Raw genomic sequence first — 16,022 nt, 5'->3', positions numbered from 1 at the left:
AGAAAAGTAAACTATGAAATTAATCCTCACAACGACTCTAAGAATGTTATCACTCCTCTGTGCAATGAAGAACTTGATTCAGAGGCTGACTAACTTACCTAAGGTGACAGAATAGTCAGGTGGTAGGTTTGGTATTCAAATTCAAGTAGTTAGGATCCACATGTTTTAACTACTGTATCACAGTGGGTATCATTGATACCCACTACTCACTCAATGTCTGTGGAGAGGATGAAGAATCTTCACTTTTAATAAAGGCATCAGATTATTTTAATACTTTATAAACTTAAAGAACCAAGGGTATAGTAACATAGATACTTAGTTTCTTTACAATACACACACAAAATAAAACCAAAGCCATCACTTCAGTGTCCCTAGTGCATACTCTAAATCCGAATGGCAAGATATTTTCTGACATGGAGTTTTATAGTATACATATAAACATGAATTCTCATGAAGCAACTAAGGGAGGCAAATTTAACTTCTAGCACTTAACAAGTCAACAAAAACACTGTCAAAGAAACTGAAGTCAAAACAGGCTTCACTTTTTTTTTTTTAGCTCATTAAGACTTAAAAAAATTTAATTCTTTAAATTGTTTCTCTCTAAGCATATTTTTTAGCAATCAAAGATCAGCCTTTTAGTAAATATGTCAGGTTTTATAAAAGTGATTTTATATTTATGCATCAAAGTTTTATTTTCAGTAATAAGAATGGATATTTTAGTTTAGAATGGCTACTATTAAAATCTTATTTATTTTTACAAAGTATTTTTATGTTCAATACTAATAAACAAGGTGCTAAATATACTGCCAGTACTTTGGGAAGAAAAAAATTCACTTCTTTACTAGATAATAATTGGTATCTTAAAATTAACCTATTTTTATTTTATGCATATGAGTGTTTGCCTACTGTCCTTGGAGGCTAGAAGAGGATGTTGGGTCCCCAGGAACTAGAGGTACATATACTTGTGAGCCACCATGAAGATTCCTCTGCATGTTCCTCTGCAGGTACAGCAGAAGCTCCTCCTAGCTAAGCTACCGCTCCATTCCCTTCCATCTCTATTTAGAGTTTATCTTCATGAATCACAACACAGCACTCACACTGCAAACTAGAAATGAGAGTTACCTTACAAACTCTCCAAAAAGATAGCTACACACACACATACAGAGAGAGAGAGAGAGAGAGAGAGAGAGAGAGAGAGAGAGAGAGAGAGAGCTCTCCTCTACCCCCATGCCCCATGCCTTAAGAACCAGGAAAGGGACTTTATTTATTTTGAACCGTTCAATCTAACAAAACATGTACTTTTGACCTTAAATTTCTGAGTGATAAGCAAATGGTCAATAACTAACACTCACAACAATGTTTTCCAACTTTTTTCCATGAGCCAGAGTCAAAAATACATTTTACCATGCATGTCAACACACATACACACAGAGGAAACTAAAACCAAAGTTTAATAAAACAATATATGCAACTATACATATTCATGGTATTGTATGTAGCACACTGAATATATGTGATATACTTATAATTTTTTTAATATTGATAAAAAAGAAACACTAGTCATGCAATCCACTACGTTGATTTCATAAATCACTAACACCACCCGCACCTGTGCAAAGCACAATACTTATGTGGTCTGTGTTACTATTACATACAAAAGTCTATTCATTAATATAGAAACAAGGAAAATACTAAAAATGGACCATTCTGTTCTAAGCTATATAGAATTTTATAGTAAAAAATTTGAGGAAAAAAATGAATGAGAGAAATAATAAAAGCTAGCATGACTACTAGTGGAAGCATAAAAATATAATATCATACCGTTACATTCCACAAGCAATGAATAGGGAAGGATGGCCTCCAACCAAACAGTAAATTATATTTTACTGAATAACATAAAGGTTATGTAAAAAAATTCTAAAGAATATAATTTATCATAACAATGTCATTAAGGTAGTCTATTATATATATTTTTTTCTTTTACTATTTAAAGGTATCTGATTTTTATCAATTTTCAACTTTCCCCAATAGAATTTTTACTGAAAATAGATGTATGATACTGTCACACAGTATTTCTCTTGTCCCTTTATTTTCATACCTACTTAGACTACAAATTCAAATATATCACTTTTATTTTATGAGTTTACAATTTTGGAAATGGCCACAATACTACAAAGAAAAACTTGTAAAGAAAGTGTCATTTGTTGAAGAAAACACTTACCGGAAAAATAGAAAATAAAAGCATTCTCCCTCACGATGACGTCGCTTATTTTCAATATTAGCATTTCACATATGGCAGCAAATTTTATTTTGCAAAAATGTTTAAAGACTTATATTTAGTCTTTACTGAATATTCTCTCTGAAGCTTATTTATAGCTAATAGTTAAAATACCTATATTCATGTAAATCAGTTCACCACTTCCATATTGGTTAAATACGTAAGAATGGCTTGGCAGAATAACATTATGTGTATAAACCATGATTTTTTTCCTTAGAAAACTTTCATTTATATATTTGTTTACACATACTGAGGAATATGCATAGGCATAAAGAAGAAAGAAATGTATACACACATCTCCATTAAACTATATCTACAAAAGTTAGTATAGGTTGGAAACTAAAAATACCAAGGTTTGTAAGACAAAGAGATAAAAAAATTACACTTTTGCCTACATCTGTACTTTAAAGCAAAGCACACTGTGAAAAAGCCATTAAAAGTATACACCTTGTAGTTTCTGGAAATTCGGCCGTTCTCTCAAAGAACGACACTAAAGAAAAAAATGAAACAGAAGAACTTGTGGCAATGTTGAAACATTACCTGAAATTCCGGCACAGCAGGTGACTTTGTGACAGTTTTCCTCTTCTTTGTGATTGCCTTTTTAGATATGGATTTTTTTCCTTTCAAGATTAAAAGAGAAAGACTTCATAATGCTGTTTACAGCACCTCATTAACAGAAACCAAATTACATAGAGCCTTGAAAGTTAAACAGTAACTAACAGATGGTTGCTAGTAAGTCAAACGAAAATAATGAATCAAACAAGCCTCAGTGAAAGCAAATATTAAACTGTAACCACCGTAACAGACACATAACCCTGCCTCTTTATGTAAGAACCAGAACTACTACACTGTTCAAGGTGATATAAAAACATTAGTTTATTAAGAGGAGTAGGCATGAAAGCCACAAACAAAACTACTGCTCAATTAAAATCTACATTCACAACTTACAAGAGACTGAAAAGAGCCTCACCTAAACAATGACTTCTGCAGTCAGGAATCTGGGTAAGCATTTTATCTAAAGATTATGGACTTCTCAATCAAAAGCGGAAAACTCTTAGTAACATAAGGATGCCTGCGTTCCTTTAGCTCTGTGTTTAGTGAGTTGCTTTGGGTAGTATTTGATACCCAGGTTTTTAGAAAGTGTAATTAACATATCCCTTTAATGTTCAATTAGTACTTTGGGCACTCAGAAATCATGAGAGAAATTAAACCTCATTTTTAAGGAATCAAACTTCTAGAATACACCTGATATTCTACTTCTTTGCATTTAATGTCACAAAGTAAAACACATAAATGCACTTTTGGCAAGGAACATGCTAAAATTTTTCCTTATTTTTTTTAATGTTGAGGATCTCACACAGTAACCAAGGCTGCCTGGGCTCAACCTCACAAAAATTCTCTTCCCACAGGCCCCCAAGAACTGTGAACTATCACATTTTGCTCTCATGTGGAATTATCAAATAATAAATTTATTTAATTGTAGACTGGAGAAATAGCTCCAGGGTTCTAAAAGCATTGGCTGCTCTTCCAGAGGACTTAGGTTCCACTTCTAGCAACTACAGATGGTGGCTTACAACTCTAGTTCCATGAGATCATTTTCTTCTGACCTTCACAGGCTCTGCACGCACATGGTATACAGACACATATAAAGGCAAAACATGCATATACAGAATAAAAAATGAAAAATAAACATATTTACTTAATTTTCAACAAATGATATAAATAGTGCACTAGTTTATAAGGACAACAAGGAATTATTAAATGGAGATCGTTTCTTCTAGAAGCTCACAATTTCTAAGAGCATGAAAATGTTTCTGTTAAATTTTCAGTGTATGCTGGAGATGAAATCCAAAACCCTGGGCAAGTTAGGCAAGTGCTCTACCTCAGAGCTACATCTGCAATCCTCTGTTAATTTTTTTTTTTTTTTTTTGGTTTTTCGAGACAGGGTTTCTCTGTGGTTTTGGAGCCTGTTCTGGAACTAGCTCTTGTAGACCAGGCTGGTCTCGAACTCACAGAGATCCGCCTGCCTCTGCCTCCCGAGTGCTGGGATTAAAAGCGTTCGCCACCACCGCCCGGCCCTCTGTTAATTTTGATTCACCATTATTTCTAGGCTAAAATCAACTTAACATTAACTTTTTCAGAAGAGAAAGATAAAATTACATAATTCTAATATCCTTCTCTAAACAATTTTTTAAACTGGTAAGATTTCACATGAAAGATGTTGATTTTGTTGCAACATTTTACTAAGCCCAACTAAAATAATTTCTAATTATAATAAAATTGTTATTTTTCTGTATTCCCTTTCAATGAAATCACAAAATTATAATTGGATAATTCCTAACATTTGACTCAAAATGTATGTATACTATGAATAACTGTGAATTTTGAGGTGCTTATGTTCATACAGATTTCAGTGTTTGGTTTAAATGAGCATCAATCTGCTGTAACTTAACTCTTACTTTAATTAAATGAGTATATAATTGCCCAACATACATCTCCTTTCTCATCACCATTACTTGCTTCTGTGTTTACACTGTCACCTATGAGAGCACTAAATCTAGGAAACTGGAAGTGAGTGAGCTGTTAAATGAGCAATATTCAAGCAGAAATGACTCTTTGTAGTGGCATGTTATTTGTATTTTGATAAATAAATCTTGCCTGAAGACCAGAGGCAAAGCCAAAGTCATTAGAGGTCAGGTAATGTGACAGATCCCAGGATTTGGAAGACAGAGGCAGGTGGTTTCTCTGTGATTTCAAGGCCACCCTTGGCTACACAAGATCAATGCAGAAACAAATCCAGGTGGGGGTGGCTCACACCTTTAATCCCAGCACTAGAGGGAATATAAAATGGGAGTAGAGAGAGAGAGGCTTAGTCTGTTTTAGTTTACGGTCACCCAGTCTTGGTAAAGGTTAAGATTTTTCTAGGGGCTTGGCTGCTATGCTTTTCTGTTTTGGTTTGAACCCCAATTTCTGTCTCTGAGTTTTTATCCGTGTGCTACATAGCTTGTGAAAATTGGTTCTCTCTGTCCACACTATAGGTTCTGGGGACTGAACTCAGGCTATCAGGCTTGGGAGCAAGTATCTTTAATTGATATGATGTGCCATCTCACTAGGCCCTGCTCCCCCCCCCCATTGTTTCTTCTTCATAGCTTTTGTTTGTCTCTCTCTTTCTCTTTCTCTCTCTCTCTCTCTGGCTTTTCGAGACAGGGTTTCTCTGTGTAACAGAATCACTTTTGTTCTTATATCCGTGTTTCTTGATGTTATTATTATTATTTTTTTTTACAGTAAGTCCACTGATGTGACACCATCAGGGCATCATACCAAATGTTTTCCCCACTGATGACAGAAAATATATTACTTACGATACACAATGCACAGCTTCCAAGAAGTGATCCTCAAATACCAGAAACCCACTTTTCACCAGAAATTTTGATAGTGTAGGGAAAAAGAGAGGCAAGTCACATCTTAACTATTATGTGCATCTATTTCAGTCCATTTTGTACTGAAGAGCACACTGAAATGATTTTAAGTAATTAGTACTTTTTTTCAATACTGGGAATTGTACCTAAAAGCACCATGCTTTCTTGAACAATACTCTATCAGTGGGTTATATGTCGAACTTTTATTAAATTTTGAGATAGGGTCTTGGTAAATTGTACAGGTTGTCCTTGAACTTGAAATCCTCTGGCTTCAGCCTCTGTAGCACCTGGGATTATAGGTGGGCATGATCATTCCTGATTTAATTTATACTATTTACCATAGACATAAAAGGACTAATGTTTATAGTAGTAATAAGAGGACTAATATTTATTGGGATATTGTCATATAATACATGGCATATACTTACTAAAATGATTTTATATAAATTATTTTATTTAATTTTCAAAACTGTTGAAACCAATATTTTACTAGAGATGCTAGAAATAACTAACGATAAAAAGGATCAGTTAACTTACTCAAGTGCCAGTAAGTAAGCACCACACCCAGGGATTCTAACTTCAAAGTCCAAGTTCCTCCATTACATAATTCTATTTCACAAAAATCAGTTACCATTTGTTGATTCTTTCTACGAAGCAAGTGACGAGCATGATAGGCTTTATGAATTTGCTACTCTAATTTATCTTGCTAGAAATTAGCAAACTAGAGTCTATATTAGCTCATTTATACTAATGAACAGACTATAAACAGAAATCAAAGGAGGCTTTATAGCTGCTATGTACTGGAGCAGATATTATCAGCTACATTTTCCTCACTTCAATTCTGTGTTGTTTCCTTTCAGATTTACACAGGGATGAAATATGCTTATGATTGACTTCAGAGTAATCATTTTTTAAATCAGGATTAAAAGATTTGCATATTCACTGTTACTTAACACCTTGTGCAACCTCAAAATATAGTCTGGATATTTGTTTTCTCCTTGTTTGCTAAATTTCAGGCCTTTAAAATTAAACACTTTTTAAAAGAAGCATAGGTTAGTACAAAACCACACAGCTGTTATTTGGGTTTATTTGGAGAAGTCAGCAGTGAAGTACAGACACCTAGTGCTACAACTGAGAAGGGTCCTTTTCTTTCAGGGAAAAGCTGTCCTCACTCACTGAGCAGGCAGCTTGGCAAGGGACCCATGAACAGCTGTGAGGAGAGGGCACTGGGCTGCCTGGCCAGGTAAAGGCAGATCAGCTCTGGCTGACTAATGGAATAAAAGAAGCCACAGCCAGATCACCTTCATATTCCAGTGATTTGGTAATTTGCTTTTGTTTCAGGACAAGACATATACTAACTGCCATCAGTAGAGCATTCTCATGGCTTGAGCATTCCCAGAGCCCCATAACCCAGACCTAAGAGTGCGGAACAGAACAGTTACACAGCATGCACATGTGTGTTTAATTTCCTCCTCACAGTCATCTTCCAGCTTTCCATTTAAACTCTATCAGCTTCTTTTCATGGCTATTTAGGGCACCCGAATTATCTTTTAAGATTTTTTTCTCCAAATCCCACCATTTATTAGCTATGTAACATTGGATAAGTAAATAGATCTTCTTGTTTCTCATTTTAAAGAATATCTATAAAATCTTGGTCCTGGAGAGATGATTCAGGAGTTAAGAGCAGTTGCTATTCTTGTGGACGACCAGGGTTCAGTTCCCAGTACCCACATATTAGCTCACAACCACCTCCAACTCCATTTCAAGTGGATCCAATACTTCTTCTGGCCTCATCCAGCACAGGCACCCAGTGATGTTCACATACAAACGAAGGCAAAACACATACATAAAATAAGTCCTCAAAAACATATAATAAATAAACAAATAAGTAAGTATAAGACTAACAGTAGTTATCCATTTTTAGAGTTTTATAATTAAACAAAATAATATGTACAAAGGCTAACATTTAGTGTTAGATGAGTATTAATTCTCCTGAGGAAAAAAACAGAAGGGAGAGGATGTAACTTAGTGGTTGAACACATGCCTGGCATGCACGAAGACCTGGATTTCTTTTCTAGCACTGCAAAGTACTAAAAATAAAGATAAACTGACAAGATGTACAGTGAATTCTTTCACTCTCACATAATCTTGCAGTCTCTAGTTAGTACTCTAAAAATATTTTCCACAAAGACACATAAAGTTAGGTTCTAGGTGCTATCAATATAGAATTCTACAAACTTTTCAAAAATATAGCCTTATAAGTAACCAAATATTACGAATTATGTTATTTCTGTTATTTTCTATAAACTAACTGCTTTTCTTATATTGGACACATCTCATATATAGCTCGTTCATTTGCTCTTGGATCATGATCCAATTATTTAAGCTGGCATCATATGCCTAGAAAAGGTCTCTCCCAAATGGCATACTCTTGAATAGATTCAAACACCTCAACTTTTACTTCAAAGATTTTTATTGTGCTTTTTAAAAAATGACTTAATTATAAGTATGCTTTACTTATGATATTAATTGCTGTTTACATATTCAAGCCTAATTATTCTTCAAAGTTCTTCATTCTTTATGAAATCTTCCCATGGCATACACTGAGTTTTCTGTTTGCTTCCTCTTTTTGTTGTGTGGTCTTATTAAATTGAGAAGGCTATTTTTCAAGTGTTTTTTTTTAATATTTATATATTCTTATAAGTGTTTGTCTGCATGTATGTAAGTGCACCACATGTATGCCTATAGTCAGCAGAGGCCGGAAGAGTGTCAGATCCCCTGGAAGAAGAGTTACAGATGACTGTGAGCCTCCTTGTGAGAGCTAGGGACTGAACTCAGGTCCTCTGAAAGAGCAGCAAACACTCTCAATAGTTAAGCCACCTCCACAAACTCATATACTTATCAGTTTTGAACTTAATTTTCCCTTTCTTTTTTAATTAGTCAGGTATGCCTTTAATTCTAGTACTCGTAAAGCAGAGGTAGGTCTGGATCCCTTTGAGCTCAAGGCTTGCCTGGTCTTATATAGAGTTCCAGGCTAGCCAGAGCTACACAGTAAGACCCTGTCTCTAAAGCAAAAAAATTACACACACACACTTTTTTTTTGTTGAGAGAGAGAGAGAGAGAGAGAGAGAGAGAGAGAGAGAGAGAGAGAGAGAGAGAGAGAGAGAGAGAGAGTGTGTTTAGGTCAAAGGACAACGTGTAGGAGTTGCTTCTTTCTTTCTACCCTAGGGGTCCCAGGAATGACCTCAGAACATCAAGCCTGGCAGCAAGAACCTTTCTTTACTCAACTGGGCCATCTTGATGACCATAGTTTCTTAGGGATTAGTGAAGAGCTGTAGCTGAGAAAGTGTAGAGTAGAAATGATTACATATTTTATACATAATCATGTATTAAATTCTCAGAAAATAATAAAATACCCAAACTGACCTTCCCCTGTAATCAGACTGGTGAATACCCCAACTATCATATCATAACAAAGCCTTCATCCAGTAACTGATGGAATGAGATGCAGAGATCAAGAGCTCCAGGTGTCCAGTCAAAGAGCGGGAGGAAGAAATATATGAGCAAGGGAGGTGAGGCTCATGATGAAGAAATCTACAGATAGCTAAATTAAGCTCATAGAAAATCATGAACTCTAGACTGACAGCTGTGGAGCCTCCATGGGACCGAACTAGGCCGTCAATATGTGGGAGACAGTGGTGAAGCTTGGACTATCTGAAGGGCTCCTGGCAGTAGGAGCAGGATCTATCCCTGGTGCATGAGCTGGCTCAATGGAGCCCATTCCCTATGGTGGGATACCATGCTCAGCCTTAATGCAGTGGGGGAGGGACCTGGTCCTGCTCCAATTTAATGTGCCAGACTTTGTTGACTTCCTATGTGAGCCCTTACCCATTGGGAGGGTAGATGGGAGATGAGCTGGAGGGGAGATTGCGGGGGAGGGAGGGGGGAGAAGGAAAACTGTGATTGGAATGTAAAATAAAATTTAAAAAAATAAGTTTAAAAAAATGCAAATAAAAAAGAATTATTTTTAGTCTATTCTCGGTTAATCTCACTAGCTCACCTTAAATGATAAGGGTAAAAGGCATAAGTGACTAAAAAAATGAAACTACAATCTATAAAACAGAAATAAAACCCAAGTCTAAAAGGCAAACAAAATACTTAAAAGTTACAAAACTAGATCACAGTGCACTAAAATTATCAAATCATCCAAATTGATTTACCTTTGTACCTTCTATTTAAAAATATCACCTCCCATCACAATTAACTAAAATTCAGAAATACCTAAAAATTTAAAGCCTGTACACATTTTGGACTAGACAACTACATGAGGAATTTAGTCCACTCTAGTGTAAGTTCATAAATCAGTCATGGATGACATCACTTATCCCAGAGTATGCTCTATAAAGCACATGAGCTAACTATTGCTTGAAAAGTTGTTTTAAAGTAAACTTAAAAGAGAATACTATATTAATAAAAAAGTTTTTGTTCCTTTGAAGTCTTCCAGAATTCTTAATACATGGGCCCCAAATCATTTATCTAAAATTTTAAGTTGAAAAGGCTCTGAAAACTAAAAATTTAAAAAAATTTATATGCTTAACAAATTCAGCACTGAACTGTTATAAGATTCCAAAAACAACTTCATTTCCTCTGCTCTAGCCACCCACAAGCTCTACTAGCAATGCTATTTAGTAAGTACTAGATATATCATAATATTCCTTTAAAATCTGAAGATTTCCAAATTTCAAAACAAATGTGGTAGGAGTTTCCAAGAATGCTCCATGAACGTATACTAAGACATAGTAAGAGGAAACCTTGTCAAACTATGACTACAGAGCTCAATTTCTAAAAAATATAAAAAGTACTGGACTCAAACATGATGGAAACTCAACTTTTAAAAGACCCTGCTCGCTCAACACCTAATAAAAATTTATAGAACAAGTGGCCTGAAACCAAGATTTTACCTTATAGCATCTGATACGATATCATTACATCTAAGGTTTGTGATACCTGAAAGCAAGAGAACGAAGACCATCACACGGTCTTTGTCAATTTTCATTCCACAGGCTTATTTCTAAAAGTTACTTTAAAAAGTTAGGTCAAGGGGCTAGAGAGACAGCTTAGGGGTTAAAAGCTCTGGCCGCTCTTCTAGAGGACCCAGGTTCAATTCCCCGCACCCACATGGCAGCTCACAACTGTCTGTAACTCCAGCTCCAGGGGGTCTGACACCTTTGTGCCAATGCACATAAAGTTAAATAAATTAAAAAAACTTTAAAAATATTTTTAAAAAAGTTAGCTCAATATGGATCACTTTGGAAGTTTTAGTCAAACAAGCTAGGCCTGGTTTTGGTAGGAAACATTACACTTCTACTTTAAAAACATATTGTGTGTTACCTAATTCCCCCCCCCCCACACACACACCATGTGCACATGTGTGCACTTGCTAGAACTCAGGTCATCAGGCTTGGTGGCAAGAGCTTTTATCTGCTCAATCATCTCTCTGGCCCTATTTAATGATTTAAGCAACAAAAAACTCACTCCCTCATTTGACGACTCAGTAGCAAATTTCTGCCAATTTCATTAACTATGCTGCTGTTGGAAGACATAAAAATGGAACCCACAATGACGACTGGAACCACAACTCATTTTAGTAAGCAATTCTTATTTTTTAGTTCCATCAAGCAATTTTTTATAAAGGCTAATAAAACTGACCATGTTTTTTGTCTCACCTATTCTGTGGTAAATGAGGCATAAACTGATCAAGAAACAGGAAAAGCAAAAGCAACAGAATCCCCCCAAAAAGAAAGAAAAACAAAAAAGAAAAAGAAAAGGAAAAAAAGGGGGGGGAGCAATGAACCAGCACAGAACTTGTGTTGTTCAAATAGGCTGCTGACAAGCATATAGGGTATTTAAATTGGGCAAAAAACACACTTAAAAATTCTTTTTGAGTTTCTCTGCCTAACAGCTCTGAGAAATCACAGGGACCTGCCTGCCTCTACCTCCCTAGTGCTAGGATTAAAGGTGTGAGCCACCACTGCCAGCTTACAAACCCTTTTATAAGTATATGCTTTATACCTGGTGTTTTATTAGTTGACATAATTGCTAGGTTTAGTTTTTTAGATATGAAAATATATACTGAAAACAAGTGCTAAAAATATGTAATATGGAGAATAAGTTCAGACCCAGTAAATAATCCTATTTCTCTAGATAAAGAAATGGCTGCTATACTTGTGCTGTCCTTAGCTTGGAAGAAAAAAAAAAATCACTTAAGGTAAGTGATGAGACACATCATTACAGGGGAAAATATAAGAATATAATATCCAAATATGTAATTGAAAATTCATTCAAATGTATTATACTAGTTTTTGTTAGTATGTAAAAATCTTTTCTGCCCTGGGTTTTTTTAAATCATGTGAAATAAAACTTGACCCCTACATACACGAGAGTAAGTACACACATGCATTTCATTCTATCAATCAGAGTTCATGATGCATAAATCAAAAAGAAAAATGTAAAGACACTTAAATGTAGGTCTTGCCCATTAGGTCAGCTTACCAGACTTGTGCTTCTTGTGTTTGCCTTTCTTTTTAATGATCAATAACTTATTTTGGATCTCAGGTTTGTAAGACTTGAAGGCAAGAGAATGAAGACCTTCACGCTTTCTTTGCAAATTTTCATTCAAAACATCTTTCAATTTCTTTTTTTTCTTTTTCTTCTTTTTTGCCCTCATTTTAGTTAGTTTGAGTTTTTTGTGGCTCTGCAACGATTGCTCTAACAATATCTCTCTTACAACTTTGTGGCAGTTTATATCTTGATGATCAATGTGACTTCCATTTATATGAATTTGGCAAGATTTCAGAGCATTTTCTTTTAAGGGACTGGGTTCTGTCTTTATTCTGGAAGCTTCACCATATTTTCCCTGATTTTCTATAAACCTTATTTCACCTGGACTGAGTGGCTCTCCAAAGCCAGTAACTTCTCCTGGACTTACGGGCTTCTCCAAATTTTCTTTACAACTATCAGTTTTTTCAATTTCACAGGGCCTGTGGACTTTAACGTCACAGTTGGGTTTTACTTCCATCTCAACAGAAGCGTCATAATTATCAAAGTTCATTTTAGCAGGACGACAGGCTGGATCAAAATCAATTTCCTGCTCTTTCTTGAAGGCCGAGGGCAGACTTTCTCTATTACATCTATGCTCTCCATTCCTTGTACTAATGTAGTCACACTTCAATTTCTCCAGTTTAATTCGAGGTACTCTTTTTACTTTAATGGGTGGAACTGGAAATTCTGGGGCCTGAAAGGGTCTTTGTTTATAAATCCGTACATCTGCACCACAGAACTGTGGAAAGTGCACATAAGCGTTCTCCAGATAGTCGTAGCCAAGGATGACCTCCCTACACTCATGAATGGGCTGCCCAAGCACTGCATCCTGAACTTCCTTCTGTGTCTCATACACAAAGTCACAGAGTCCTTTAAGTAACCACACTTTCTGGTAGAAAGGTAGCTCGTGAAAAGGTTTTTCTTCCAATGGATTCACTTCTCCAAGAACTTTAAAAAACTGAGGACAAAGGCCAAGTTTTTCAGCGCAGTTATCAGGATTTTCAGTCTGTCCTACAGCAATATACCACTGCTGTACCTTCTGCCTCAGCACTGCTTCCCAAGTCCTGTAAGGCAAAGTAGGTCTTCGATGTAAGGTAGGTCTGCGGTGGGGAGGACTTAGTAAAGAAGTCATTATTTTGGACAGAAAGGCATTACACTGAGGCATCAGAAGACAGCGTTCCAGTTCATAAAAGACAATTTCTGGCAAGTTTAGAATCTGTTGGGCTAAACAAAGGAAATGCCCAATGGCTGGAATTTCCCACATGTTCTCCATACAGGCTGGAGCTGCTTGAGCAAGGAGTTTTCTTTCCCATTCTTCTATTTCCTTTTGGCAAGCTTCTTCTGCTTCTTTTTTTTCTTGCTCCCGAAGCCTAAACAAAATTTAAATTATACTACTATTACTTAAAGACAGTAGCTTAAAACACTGAAATTTAAAGTGATATTTATCTTCTGTAATGAGACAACTGTTTTCATTTTTCACATCACTACTAAGTGCCCCATTAAAAGTATGTTGTAACTCAATCCCCATAAGGAAATACATATTCCTCTGTATCCTCAGTTTTACGGATGGAGACTTTTCACTAACACCATCTCCAGGGTGAAACACTTTAACTTATGTATATCTACTTTAGGTAATAAAACACAGTAAATTTTGACTGTAGTTATTTCTATATGTTGACTTCATTTAAAAATTATAAAAATGTTTATATTTTAACCACACCATTTCATTTCTATAAGATTACAGTAATGGGGCTGGGAGTGTAAAGAGTTTGTGGAGTGTCTAGCATGTAAGAAGCTCTGGGTTTGATCCCAAGTACTTCATAAAAACTGAGTGGCCATTCTTAGCTATAATAAGACTATGAGACCAATCTGGAATATGAGAAACACTGACTCAGAAAAAAGAATAGATTACAATAGTAAATAACAATAAAAACAATAACAACAATAATAATAATTTAAGCAAAACATTATGTTCCTTGTCAGTGTTACATGGAGATTTATTAGATAGAAAAAAACCAGAACTATAAAGAAATCGTAGGGGACAGATAGATGGCTCCGCTGAAAGTGCCTAATGCATAAACATAAGGTTATGAGTTCAGATACCAGCACCCATGAAAAGCTGGGCACAGTGGTGCGCAAGTGTGAGCCCAGTACTTGTGTGTGTGTGGGGGGGGTATAAAGTAATAAAGACAGGTGGACCCCAGAAGCTCACTGACTAGACTGTTGTGGCAAGCAGTGAGCTACAGGTTTAGAGAGAGACCCTGTCTGAAAAAAATAAGAGTGATAGAGGAAGACATCTGATGCTGAGCTCAGGTCTCTACACTCATATGCAACTGCACATACATGAACACATGCCTCAGACACATGTACACACACCACAAACACAAAAAAGAAATTATATATATAATTTCTATATATACTAGCCAATATATAAAATGAGCCAAGATACCCACCACAGATAAATGGATAAGGAAAATGCAGTAACATATAAACAATGGCATATTACTCATCCATTAAAGAAAATAATTTTTGTTATTATCAATATGAGCAGAACTGGAAACCATATGTAAGAGTAATAAACCAGATATAGAAAGACAAAGGTTACAAGAACCAAATGAAAAAATGATCACAAGAGACCAGGAAAAGGGAGCATGTAGAATGCAGTCAGAGAATACCAAAACACAGACAGGAAGAATTCTGTGTTTCAGCAACTATAATCTTCTAAGACAAATACACAGTAAGAAAACCACACTGAAGCCAGGCTGGCGGCACACACCTTTAATCCTAGCACTCGGGAGGCAGAGGCAGGAAAATCTTTGTGAGTTCGAGGCCAGCCTGGTGTACAAGAGTTAGTTCCAGGACAGGGTCCAAAGCTACAGAGAAACCCTGTCTCAAAAAAAAAAAAAAAAAAAAAAAGAAAAAGAAAAAAGAAAGAAAAGAAAAGAAAAAAAGAAACGAAAGCCACACTGACAAACAGACAAATATCAGTTTGTTTTTTTTTTTCTTTGACAGAATAACCCTATTTTATGGTTTTGGCTAAGAACACACACTGTTATCTCACTTATATTAAAATGCAACCAGCTATTTTATAGACTTAGTTCATTAAATAAGGTTAATACAGATACTTCCATTAGTGCATCCAAACAATGTTAAATATTATTAACAAAATTCAGCTGTTGAGGGCTAGCAAGATGGCTCAGAGGGAAAGCTACTTATTGCCAAGGCTGATGACCTGAATTTGACCTCTAGGATGCAAAGAAAGAATCAGTTCCCAAAAGTTGTCCTCTGACTTCTAAATACATGCTATATACAGGTAAGTAGCAAACACAAATATATTGAACTTTTTTAATTTCATGATACTACGCTCCAAAAGACAAAACAAAACAAACAAAAAGCTATTTCCTCTAAAATAAGTTTGTGATTTTTGAAGAACTTTATTTTCACTAGATGGTAGTGGCAGGAGTAGTATGCTGGTAGAGACTGGCTTCTTCCTTTTATAAAGATGCCAATCCGAGAGGTGAAACTTGATTATTAGAAAAAAGGAAAGGAAAGAATACATTCCTAGACCAGTACATTCATCTGTGCCTTAGCAGTTCAGGCCCTAAAGGGCTAGCAGAATCCATATACTTTTCAGACATGTTGTCAGAAAACCCTTAAACATGGGCCAAAAGCCAGGATCAAAGCACCCACGATTCAATGTTTAGTTATCCCACATTTCCCGCAAC

General features: G+C 35.8%; 1 protein-coding gene across 5 annotated transcripts in view; it reads right to left on the bottom strand.

Annotated features, from left to right (window-relative positions):
• The window catches only part of Kiaa2026 (KIAA2026 ortholog), a 77,219-nt gene that overhangs the window by 26,069 nt on the left and 35,128 nt on the right, over positions 1–16,022 (bottom strand). For all 5 annotated transcript variants that reach the window (XM_057777862.1, XM_057777863.1, XM_057777864.1 and 2 more), the window contains 2 exons: positions 12,250–13,667; positions 2,819–2,898 (listed from right to left, as the gene is read on the bottom strand). In XM_057777862.1, the coding sequence (XP_057633845.1) occupies positions 2,819–2,898; positions 12,250–13,667 (1,498 nt within the window). The remainder of the gene's footprint in view (positions 1–2,818; positions 2,899–12,249; positions 13,668–16,022) is intronic.

This window comes from Chionomys nivalis, chromosome 8, assembly GCF_950005125.1.
Source record: "Chionomys nivalis chromosome 8, mChiNiv1.1, whole genome shotgun sequence".
NCBI classification, from domain to species: Eukaryota; Metazoa; Chordata; class Mammalia; order Rodentia; family Cricetidae; genus Chionomys; species Chionomys nivalis.
The sequence above is the reverse complement of the archived record's forward strand: the minus strand, read 5'-3'. Positions and strand labels throughout refer to the sequence as shown.